Source organism: Hippocampus guttulatus, chromosome 10, assembly GCF_054856545.1.
Source record: "Hippocampus guttulatus isolate MCC_2025c chromosome 10, RoL_Hgut_1.0, whole genome shotgun sequence".
In the NCBI taxonomy this organism is placed as follows: domain Eukaryota; kingdom Metazoa; phylum Chordata; class Actinopteri; order Syngnathiformes; family Syngnathidae; genus Hippocampus; species Hippocampus guttulatus.
Window position 1 is genome coordinate 8,447,928 of NC_141270.1, and position 12,073 is coordinate 8,460,000.

Here is a 12,073-nt window from a genome sequence, read left to right on the forward strand (position 1 = left end):
GCTAACCCTACCATAGCTATTAATTTATTAATTTTCCACTGCAGACACACAGAGGCCACTGATTTGTTTCAGAAGCTTCTCGTCCCAGGAGGGCAGCTTGGGTGTTTTCCACTACAGTCTTTCTCTTCAGTCGAGGGGCTGCATATATGTGCATGCTTGTTTGGCGAACCTCGTCATCTCTGTGAAGCAAGTTGACTGGTGAGAACTGACGATGACTCTGACATCAGAGCTCTATTTGAAGTCTATTTTAGCACTATTAGCGCAGTTATGCACAGTTTGTACTGATACTGTCAAAGACAGTTTATATTATGTATTAATAAACAAGTAGAGGTGGGTATCTCTCGGCAAAAGATAATTCAATATGGTTTTGGATATGTGCGTTGTGAAATGATTCAAGAAATGTTTGATTTGAACCAAGCAATTGCATACAACTCAATGTGATCAAATATTTCTTCAATATAGTAGTACGGTTCAGTTCAAGAGGGTAATAGATTTTTTTGTTGCGATTTTACATTTTACATTGAATGACCTTGTTGTCAGTCCTGTAAATGTGCCATTTTCTTCTTAGACTGATGTCTTCAATTAAAGACGATTCAATATAATGAATTTTAAAATGGAATGGTTCGATTCATTTACATCCTTTAATTAAAAATAAAAACATTCCAATTCAAATTGTATTTTGTTACACTCTTATGAAATAGTATCATTTGGATACCTCGCTGTTAGTTGATCACATTGATATGGTCCATATTCATCCACGTATCACTGTAAAATGTGTTTGTCGCTAGGGAATAAACTACAGTACAGATAAAATGGCATTCGTGTGACTTGCTGAAGAAGCTCTCTATTATGAATAGAGAATGTAAGGGGCTCCTGTAGTGAGCTCAGAGGTACCCCATTGTTACAGGTGATCAACCGATGCAGTGACCCCATCTTCAGAATACCTGAGAGGAGTGATAAAATGGTTGAAATGAGAAACAAGAGTTGGAAAAAATGGTACATAGCATCAAAAGCTACAAAGCAGGATTTCAAAAGCAAAGACAAATGGTGTTGGACCACTTTGAAAGAAATCTTCACTGTAGTTTAAGTTCCATCATTGTTGGGTTACATAATGATCAGACTTCAATGTTTGTTTGAGCACATACTTTGCTGAATATTTTGCTCCAAGGATTGCACATGGGTCGGGGCAAATATGTCTTGACCCCAAATATCTGATTGCTGAGCTCTTGTGAACAAACTTTAGGGCGTACACAACCTTGGCCATTGGAACTGCGCTGGAACTGTGCTCAATATTAAAGGCCGACTTTTCCATGTGAACACTGCTTGCAAGATTGGTAATGTAGCCTCACTTCAAAAGTTAAATGGAGAATCTAGACACGCGATGGGTAGAGTGCATGCATTGGTCAGAAGAGGTTCAATAAAATTAACTGCCAATCATCTGCCCCAAGAAGTTATGTTCCATATCCAAGGTTGGTCATTAAAACAAATTGAGGTTGATCTGTTTGCCTTGCTGGCAAACCCTCTTCTACCACACATGATGTTAAAAGCATGCTTTACTAGTTGTATCATTGTACCATTTATTCACAAATTATACCGGAGAACACGATTTATACCATTATGTAAAAAGTCTAAATCACTGGAAAGCGACTCCATGTGAAAGGAGAGGGTTTCTCAGCGACATTGTCATGAAGTGTCTCGGTTTCATCCTGTCGAGTGATACTAATGTGCACTCCGAACAGCAAAATAGTAAAGCTACTTTGTCGTTGTGCATACCACATATGGAAGGTAGTGTTGACCTCAGCATTTGAGAATGATTCCTCGACTACCCGTGAATATTGGCACTTCCCTCATATATACAGACACGACAATGTGTGACACAGAGTATTTTCTCCATACAAGGCCCTGTGCCTGCATGCTCCTACTCCGCACCAGACTTCCTTCCCTTCCTGCAGACAAGGTGGTCCAGTGAACCCAAACGATGTTGGCATGCCGTCTAAATCAGTTTTAATGGTTCTCCGCTAGATTTGGGAAACATTGAGAGTAATAGTAAATCTTAAGATTCGGAATGACTCCTTGAGATGAATCTTGGGTTTCACCACCCTCCCCCCCTTCCGCACCCCCCGCCAAAAGGCAGAATTACAACAATGAGTAATAAGCACATGGATGTATAGAAGAGTTCAATGTATGACTTTCATATACATTACTGTAGGTGTGGCAGGTAAGATTAATGTATGCCAATTTGTACAGATGACAGCCAGACAGAAGGTCTTTATTCGACTGTGCTTATCTGCACACTGCAATACAAACAGACAATACGCTCTTTCTTCTGTGTGCAACATGTGTTTATATACAGTATATATATATATATATATATATATATATATATATATATATATTTGTGTGTGTGTGTGTGTGCTTTATGTGAGCACGTACTGTATGTATTACAGTAGGTATGTGTGTGTGGATGTCACTCAGAAGTAGATCCACGTACCACAGAGCGGCTTCAAGAGAGTTGGGTTACATTGGAAAATCCCAAGTGTGTGTGTTTGAGAGAGAGAGAGAGAGAGAAATAGCTTTTTTACAGTATTTTTCTAACATTACACTTTGTTTATTTTATCAAATTAACATCTGTTTGAGTTAAAGTCTCACAGGGAGGAGGAAGATATTTGTGTGTGTGTGTGGGGGGGGGGGGGGGGTGTTCTGCTCCCTCATCAGGACCTTATTAACCACCCTATGTGAGCTCTTAGGAGGTGCTGACGTGTGTGTGCGCCCGTGTGTGTGTGTGTGTGTGTGTGTGCGCGCGCGTGTATGCGTGTATGTGTGTGTGTGTGCGTGCGTGTGTGTGTGTGTGTGAGAGAGAGAGAGAGAGAGAGAGAGAGAGTGGGGCCCAGCCAATTTTCTGCCCTTTCATTTCACACACTTTGTTTTCTACCACCTGAGCTTCATGTAATCTTAATTTTTTTGCACAGCTGCGGTTACACAGCCATTTTTTATACAAAGCACTTTTCAATTGCTACTCATTAATCAGTGGTCACCGATTGTCTTATTCAGAATGGCTTCTTGACTCACACTTTTTCAAAATCCTACACAGGAATGAAAAAAGGTAACTGCTACACATAAAGTGAACAAACAAACAGCTAAACACAGCTGACTTTGCAGCTTCACTTCTCAGGCATGTTATACTGAGCAGCCAGGACAGAGTGGTGAGCGCCACCTGTGTTTTTTTCCGCTACAGCTTTGTTGTGTTGTTGCCATAAATTCAAGTTCAATGCTTTTATCTACAACCACTCAACAGATAAAAGCCAAAGAGAACGTCTGATTGAATTAATCCATTAGCCGTTCGCTAATTTGAAGTTTCAAATGTGATGAGATAGATCATATGAGATCGTGCATTGTAGTGATTCCAAAATGTAAAAAAAAAAAAAAAGAAGAAAAATATGTTGCACCGGATTTTATTTCGTATTATTTTCGAGTTTACCTCACCCGAAAAAAAGGAATGTGCAAAAGCCTTCTGATTGGTCTACTATCAAATGTCTGCCAAGGGACTGGAAGCACCTCTGGAGCACTATCGGTGAAATGAAAAGAAATCACGCTTTTAGAATACATGCTCTTTACACAATTTCAAATATACTTTATTCATTTACATTTTGCAAAACAAAGGTGTATTTCAGTAACAGAACTACTGGCAGGCTAACTGATTACAAATATTGCCATGGTTAAATTTAATCTTTTATTGCGACAAGAACAGTAAATTTAGGCACTATGTTTGTTTTATGTGTATAAATGTGAATTTTGCTATGATACCACAGGAAAATGAAACACTGAAGTACCAAAAAAATAAAAAGAAACATTTAAGGAAACAAATACCACAAAAAAAGAATAAAAGAACAATGAGTACAGGTGACACAGTTGGCTCTGTCCAGAGTCTCTTTACATGGCTTCAACTAAGCAACTTTCTTTTCATTCTTCCATTTCAAAATGATGGACGTTTCCATCTTTCAGGCCACATAACCGTCGATGGCAGCATTCTCCAGTTAATCTGTCTCCCGGCGCTATCTTACTCCATCCCTCGTCTTCATCCCTAGTGGTGAAAAATGCTTTCCTAATCATCTATGCATGGGAATTACCTAATTTGCGCATAATTCAAATCATCTATGTGGGCTGCCTTTCCTCCTTCTTCCCGCTAGCTTTGTGCAGCACAGTCCACATTTAGAAAATCACTCCTCTGCAATTAGAAAAAAAAAAAACCTCCCTCATTCTCTCAATAGGCATTACATAATCAAACACGATACCAGCTAAAATTCTGAATATGTCGGCTCCTATTTCCATTTCGAACGTCTAATTGTATAAGATGCTGTCAGATATTGTACAAGTGATTGACACAACTTGACATGTTCTCATGATGATTTAGTAGGAAGGAGCACAAAAAACAAGAAACACTTCAATCAATGAAGACCCCTGCAGCAATGCACCACATCAAAAAGTTCTGGCACCAAACCCCTCCACTACGTCTTGTGAAAGATGTTCACCACAATAAGAGATACTGCTAAGTTGGACATAAACTGTATGACAAGTTAATCGCCTGCGATCTAAAGTCAAAGATACTTATTTGTTCAAGTGTCACACCTATGCGTCGGGGTTATTGCCGTTCCGCTTAATACTTTCAAGAAGAAGGTGACGACATTTCATCCAACCCGCGATGCCCAGCGAGACTCGGATTAGCGGCTATGGCTAGCGTCTATGGTCAGGGCTAGTGTTTGGGTTAAGCTAAGTCCTAGAGCAGGGCTGTCAAACTCATTTTTGTTACTGTTTCCCTTGGAGGGCCGTGATGACTGAAACTATATAAAGAAGTCAAGAATAACGTTTTATTCAACTATTGCTTCAGTAACTGAAATGAGCGGTTTGGTAACAAGAAAATGCTTACAATACGTCACTGATGTATTACATATGAACATTTGAAATTTTGGTGCACATTTTAACAAGTATCATGGAAGTTGTCAACTTTGATTTGCTTTCGCGGGTCACTTAAAATGAATTGGCGGGCCACATCTGGCCCCCGGGCCTTGAGTTTGACACCATGTCCTAGAGGCTACGCTAGCATAAGAAAATTGAGTAGGGTAGGGTGAGGTTTCAGTGGATTGATTTTGGGTTCCGGTTTTGTGATTGGGTTTTGGGTCAGCGTTTGGGTGGAGGTTGCAATTAGTGAGGTTCGGGTCAGGTTAGTTTTCAAAAGTTGCGGTTGAGGTTAGCTTTTGAGTTGTGAACTATGTTGAAACATACGCGCCCTTTTTTAGAGAGTTTCAGTCTTGGTCTGTTCATATGAAATGCCTGAATATAAAAATGAAGTTATTTCAATCAATCTAAATTACATCAGTCTTCCACCAATTACAGTGCATCACTTTTTGTGCAAAATCCTAGTAAATTGTCACGAGAACAGCCTCCTATATTGCTTGACACACACACACATGCGCGCACACACACACACACACACACACACACACAAAAGTAACCCCATTCCCATTTAATCTTAAATGTGTCAAAATAAACAGTCTTTGGACTCCGATTTGGGGGATTGTGGAATCAAGGGTGGTATATGGAAAAGTAAATCATGAGCATGTGCAGTCGTGATGGATTCTGCAGGCAGGACAGCGATTTGCATCACTGGAAGACAGTGTGGTAGGTTGGACACTGATGGGACTTCATGTACTTGATGGCAAACTTGAGCTCTTTGCTCTTCTTGTCCCATTTGTGGATGGACATGAGCAGCAGTTGCTGGTCCACTTTGCGGCCCATGATGAGGAAGTTGGAGCCCAGGCTGTCGAGCTGCGAGCACGGGCAGTTGGCCCCATTCTTGACGTACAAAACCAGCTTCTTCAGATCCTTTTTCCGTAACGCGCCCTGTTTCAGCACTTTCTTCTTCTTCTGGGCCGCGATCAGCTTCTTGTCGCCTTTCTCCTTTTTCACCTCCTTGATTTTCATCTTAAGGACTGAAAAGAAAAACAAGGCGATAACAGTTTCGTGATTGCAAGTTGGACAGTTTCACACGGTGTTGTTGTCGTTCGAGGATGGAAGATATCAATCAAAATAATCCTAACTCAGACCAGTGTGACTTTGTTAATAAGCACGCTTTCATTTGCTGTCAAACTAATAATTCAGTGTTTCAGTACTCATTCAGTATTTAGGCATATTGAGACTAATTGCCACGTTGGCGCCATCAAAGGACTAATAATTTGTTAATCATTCATTCATTGTCCGATCCGCTTTATCCTCACAAAGGTCACGGGGGTGCCGGAGCCTATCCCAGCTGTCTTCGGGCAGTTGGCGGGGGACACCCTGAACCGGTTGCCAACCAATCGCAGGGCACACAGAGATGACGAACAACTATCCACGCTCACACTCACACTTAGGGACAATTTCGAGTGTTCAATCAGCCTGCCATGCATGTTCTTGGAATGTGGGAGGAAACCGGAGTACCTGGAGAAAACCCACGCAGGCCCGGGGAGAGCATGCAAACTCCACACAGGGAGGCCGGAGCTGGGAGGTCGACGCGCTAACCACTGGACCACCAGGCCGCCTAATCATTTGTTAGAATATGATGTTTTCATTCCTAGCTCTACTATAATAAATAACATGATGGCTAAAACTCACTATTTGGAGAATATAAATTGATCTACCTAATTTAAATGTATTCTGCATTTTTGGGATTTATTTTGCAAACTGCAACTGAGTATGGGCCGTGAAATGAGGAATTTAAGGTAGAAGAGGGTTATGTAAATGTTTTACTCCAACTAAATTATGTCATGCTTATGCCGGTTTCTATCAGCACCCAACCATGCATATACTCGGTTTTTGCACATTGAAGGGCAAAGCATGACCCATTTGGGTTAAGTCTTGGCTGCATTTGTATTCATGTTACCTTTAACTTTACGGAGCTCAAAGGAAAGTTTGAGAAGTCATGTGCAATCCTCTGGTGGCACCGTGTTTAAATAACAGAATGTAATGTCAAGTGCAGTTAGGACAGATCCTCTGAGGGCAACCATAACTCGACTTTGGCTTATGATGAAAACTAGTTCCATACCGCCCATTAGAGGATAAAAAATATATATAATATCTGTCGGTAAATGTGCTATGAACTGGAGAAGCCAATTGGAAGGGAGGGCTTCCAGAGCCTGTGTCGAAGGAAGGGAAGTTTTATGTTGGGAGTGTGCCACTGCCGGTGAAATGGCCCTAGAATAAAATGTACTTTGCTTGTTTTCAGTAGATGTATTTGTATTTGACTGTCAAGACGGTGAAGGTCCCTCAGGACTGGTGTAATATGGTCTCTTTGCATATTTTTTTCCAGAGTACAATTCCTTTTTAAGGCCTAATCTTTCCAAATCCCGCCTAGATTTATTGAAGATTTATACTTGCAGTCATGCCTTTTGACAGCAAAAATATGGCAGTCCTTGCTCGAAGAATGCAGAGGTCGGGCCGAGAAGGCTGGACCCTATCGATCCAATAAACTCCCGACCCTTACCACCCATCGAGGCTCATGTTTAGAAGTGCATAGCTCTACTTTCGGAGAGACCAAAATGAAGCTGGCAACATCTCGAGACAGGAATCCTCCGGGGCGAACGCTCTGACAGCTGAAATTAATCACGGACGGGGGGGCAGGGGCGGAGGCACGGGGGTCTTTGAGAAGCATCGCCGTGGACTGCTTGGAAGACGACCATTTCACTCCTCGTCTGACTGTCTACTGTTCCATAAACATCTCCTGATATGTGCGCGCCGCGTGTGAGGAGATAGCGTGTGTTACGAGGTGGAATGTGCGCTGCGTCGGCCTCATATGTGCCGTCTGACTTCTATCGTTTGTGTGACTACAAGTCTGAGTGTCTCCGGCGGCCTCTGTATGAAAGAATACATTCAGGGGGTTAACATGGCATACCTGTCAACTCATACGGTTTAGCCATAGTTCATACGGATTTTGTGGTGAATATTACGTATATGGCCGTATCGCACAAATCATACGGATTCTGAAAATTTCCGGGGTTTTTTTTCACCAGCTCCAAATCATTTGGAGTTGGTGAAAAAAGTAACGCAGGAATACAACTCTGAACACAGTAATGCCACTGAGTAGAATGATGATTAGACATTAACCAGACATTGTATTATGGAGATCTACAATAAATATAATTGAAAATTTCGTGGGGTTTTTTCTGCCGTTATTTTGACATATAAAATGCTTTGGTATGTTATAAGGATTTTTTGCTCTTTATAAGGATTTTTTTGGTAGTTTATACAAGTTGGCACTCCGAAAAGTTGACAGGTATGACATGGCTGCTTGCTGTCTGTCACAATGAAATGAAATGAGGCTCTGCGGGCCACCTGGCCAGCGTCCTTAGTATCAGTCTTCGTCCTTTTTTAGTCGACATAAAGGACAAAACATCAATGCTGTGATGTCACAAATACTGTACTGTAATGTTCATAATGCAGTAACCGCTAAATACTGTACAAAAGACTTTTTTTTTTAACGTTCCAGCCAAGAATGCGGGAAAAGAGATCAGATGCGAAAAACGGTAACGTGAAGCAAACTTGAAATGACTTCAAAGGAAACATGAACCGATGATGTGCGAGATCAAACCACAATCGGCGATCACAACAGCATCGCGGTCATCTTCGCCTTCATTTCGCTATGTACACCCGTGGAATTTCTGCCTCATTTGTCACCCAGAGGCATACATGAGTAGCCAGAGGAATGTCTTGCTCATGTTTCATGTTAAACGGCCAAGAAGAATGCCGGCCATGCATTCTGATCCTCAGTTGGACAGTGATTTGTAATCCTGCTATCAATCAGCCAGCCCGTTTTTTTTTATTTGAGTGGATTGAGTCATGGCGAAGACGTACTTTTGCGGTGCTTGTTTAGATGTGTGCAAATATGATTTGCAGTGCGATGGCTCTCATTACCATTTTATAGTCGTGCGCGCCGTTGCCAAATGACATACTGGAGAACTTATTTAAAGAGACGAGATCCTTGAGGAAATACGATTTGCTTCCCCGATGCGGTCACATTTTAACCACGGATTGCCGTTTGAAAAGTTTGATCGTTGACGAGCCTCCATTTTAAGTTTAGTGCAAAGATGCGGATGCGGACGCACAGATCAAGTATCAGAGCTGCTATGCATCATCAACAATAATAAGAATAATGTTGTTGTTTTTTTAACGTGGCTCTCAACAGCCCCTATAGATAACTCTCAAGGTTGCAACAATTTCTTGAGAATGCAAAAGTGACCGGGAGGGGGAAAAAAAATAGTATTTTGTGTGTGTCTGTGTGTTTATGAGGAGGAAAATATTTTTTCCTCAACCGAACCTATCAGATCACATACAGCCTTTAAATTAGAATAAAATATATTATTTAATTTCCTGCGACCATTCTTGCTGCTGAAACGAGGCAAATATCTGCATTGTGGGACTAATAAAGCGCATCGTATCTTATCGTTGTGTTTATGGCGCAGCGTGTCTGGCATGTACGAGGAAAAAAATTACTTCCATTCACAGCCGTATTTTTTTACAAACTACATTTATGATCATGCACATTTTCCCCCCTTCCCAAAATAATAAGAAAAAAAGAAGGAGAGTCCCATCATCTTATGCCATCCCATGTGTCTACCAAATGTTATGATTATGGCTGCTGAATAATATTTGCTCATTATGTTAGAATTTTGCAGTGTTTTACTGACAATTTATAAGCAGTGGAGCCAATAAAGTATCTGCTTCTGATTCTTTTTTTTTTTGTCAGCGCTCAGAGCGCATGCTTGTCAAAACAAAAGACAAAAATATGCACACCCGCACCCCCCCCCCCACTTTTTATTATTATTATTTTTTTATAGCAGTGCTACTATACTTACCAAAGTCGCTGGCACAATAGTGCTCCATGATGTTGTCTGCTTTCAGCTCGTTGTCACACGGGGGACACACTTTTGACACTGACGGGGAAAAGAATGAAAAGCGACGCATTAACGACGACTCCAGAGAGCACTGATTACACATTTCATTAAGTGCTCGCAAGGTGAAAAATAGTTGAAATCTGAAGGCCGCGTCTGTAACAAATCATTAGGCCCTCAGCTCTTTGGAGCAACGCCTCCTCTCCGTCCCTGTCAGAAGCGATTTGCACTACAAGCCTTACAACACTCCAGCAGACTGAAAAGATGTTTGCTCTGAAATGACGCTGCAGAAAAGGGCTTCAATTTGGGACTGTGCATATTTTGGGGGCGAGGAAAAACTCAACGTGCATACTGTGAAACAACAATTACTTACTTCTCCATGCAAATATTTTTACATTTTATTTTTTAGAGAGGTGGTGAGGAGGACTTTATTGACTGTAATGATTAAGTACCCATATAGGAGAGGAGACATTTATATTTGCAGTTTTATTACAACTTCGACTACCAATAAACATTTTTTAGTTTTTTTTTTTAATTAAGAGTCTTTCCGCGTGGGATGTATTTTTTAATTTGTTGCACAATGTAATCATTTCATGTTTGCTTTTTATAATTCAAAATAGAATTGTGATGAGAAAAGAAATAAGTCATGATCATAGTAAAAAATAGTTGGAGAAATATTTGTATAATTATCAAAATAAGAATATACTACTTTGTACATATGAATGAACAAAATCGACAGTATTGTATAATCTAGAAATAGGAAATATTTGAAAATACCATTATGATCCTCCTGAAGGAAGTTGTTTTTCAATCCGACTTTTGCGGACAGACTTGCATGAAACAAGGCAATTTTCTGTAAATCTGACTTATTTCGAGCAACAATATGATCAACTCCAAGTAAACAGAGAGAGTGCAGTTATAGCTGAACGTATTTCATGTAGCCCTCTCACACAAAGCCTTTGGCTAATTGAGAGACCATGGCAGGAGAACGAAATGAAGGGGTGGGGCGTGGGGGGGGGGGGGGGGTAAGGAGAAAGTGTCTGATTTCATCTGTCTTTTTTTTTTTTTGCTTTTGCCTCAGTGTAGAATCTCACATATTTCCCCTTTCTCCACCTCCGAGTCTTCCTGCCACACGTTTACAGACGCACATGTAAACACACACCAAGCAAGCACAGTTCGGGCTAAAAGTCAGAGTTCAAAGGTTATCACCCAGCCCAAACCTCGGTGTCTGGCCCGATAATGGGAGAGGTCAAAGTGCGGCATGCCTCGCTGCTCGGGTCGCGGCGAGGTGAGCCCCCCTAACCAACACATTGGAAGGCGTCTTGAGTCAACTAACTGCCACTTTCTCCCACCACCCCTTCTGTGAGAGAAGATTCACTGTTATGAGGGCTTTGGGGGGCAACCCTCTAATTGTCCACATTGGAAAATAACGGTTGTGCTGAAAAACAAATTAGCAAGCAAAACAGTATCACATCTGAAATTGAGCCTCCACCAGTGGGACCAGAACTTACTTAAATGACACTTATTATTTCTCCAAATCGTGTAAATCCACCACTTGCCATCATGCCATCTTCAGAAGACTAGTTTGATGTTATTTTAACCCTTTCAGGTACAGCGGTAACTACATTGGACAGCTTATCATGTTATCAGGTGACAGGGTGCATGAAAGGGTTAATGGTATGAGACAATGGTAGACATCACACCCACACTATAAAAAAAGAGAGAAATTAGACAACTTTGCAGAAGCTGCCATACATACATATGAAAGATTTTTGCATGTGCTAACCATTCCCACGAGGCAGCGCGCATGCACGCGCACACGCACGCAAGTAAGTCGAGCTGCGTCTGTTTAGAATGAAGCAGTTACATCTTATTCTGGCTCTGCAGTAAGTCAGCTGAGTTCCCTTGAGGTTGGCGTATTGGCAGGAGGCCCGCTTGTGTCAGTTCAAGAGTTTTGGATCGAAAAGCAACGTTAGGATGCCTGCAATGTGGCGTCTGTCTGAGGCATCATGTCAGTTGTGCTGTCCAGTGATGTGCGTGCCAGTGATTTGTGTGCCCGTTCCATCCGTTCGATGCAGTTTGTCATCCGTTTTGGACAACCTTGACTTGTGGTGTGCATCGCCATTCCCATCCATCGCAATGGAATGTGTTTA

At 41.4% G+C, this 12,073-nt stretch overlaps 1 protein-coding gene across 1 annotated transcript in view; it reads right to left on the reverse strand.

The window, feature by feature from the left end:
- Window positions 1-3,608: 3,608 nt before the first annotated feature.
- Window positions 3,609-12,073, reverse strand: part of sfrp5 (secreted frizzled-related protein 5) — a 16,930-nt gene continuing 8,465 nt past the window's right edge. The window contains exons 2-3 of the mRNA XM_086122549.1: window positions 9,885-9,962; window positions 3,609-5,987 (exon numbers count right to left, since the gene is read on the reverse strand). Of these exons, the coding sequence (XP_085978675.1) occupies window positions 5,659-5,987; window positions 9,885-9,962 (407 nt within the window). The 3' untranslated portion in view covers window positions 3,609-5,658. The remainder of the gene's footprint in view (window positions 5,988-9,884; window positions 9,963-12,073) is intronic.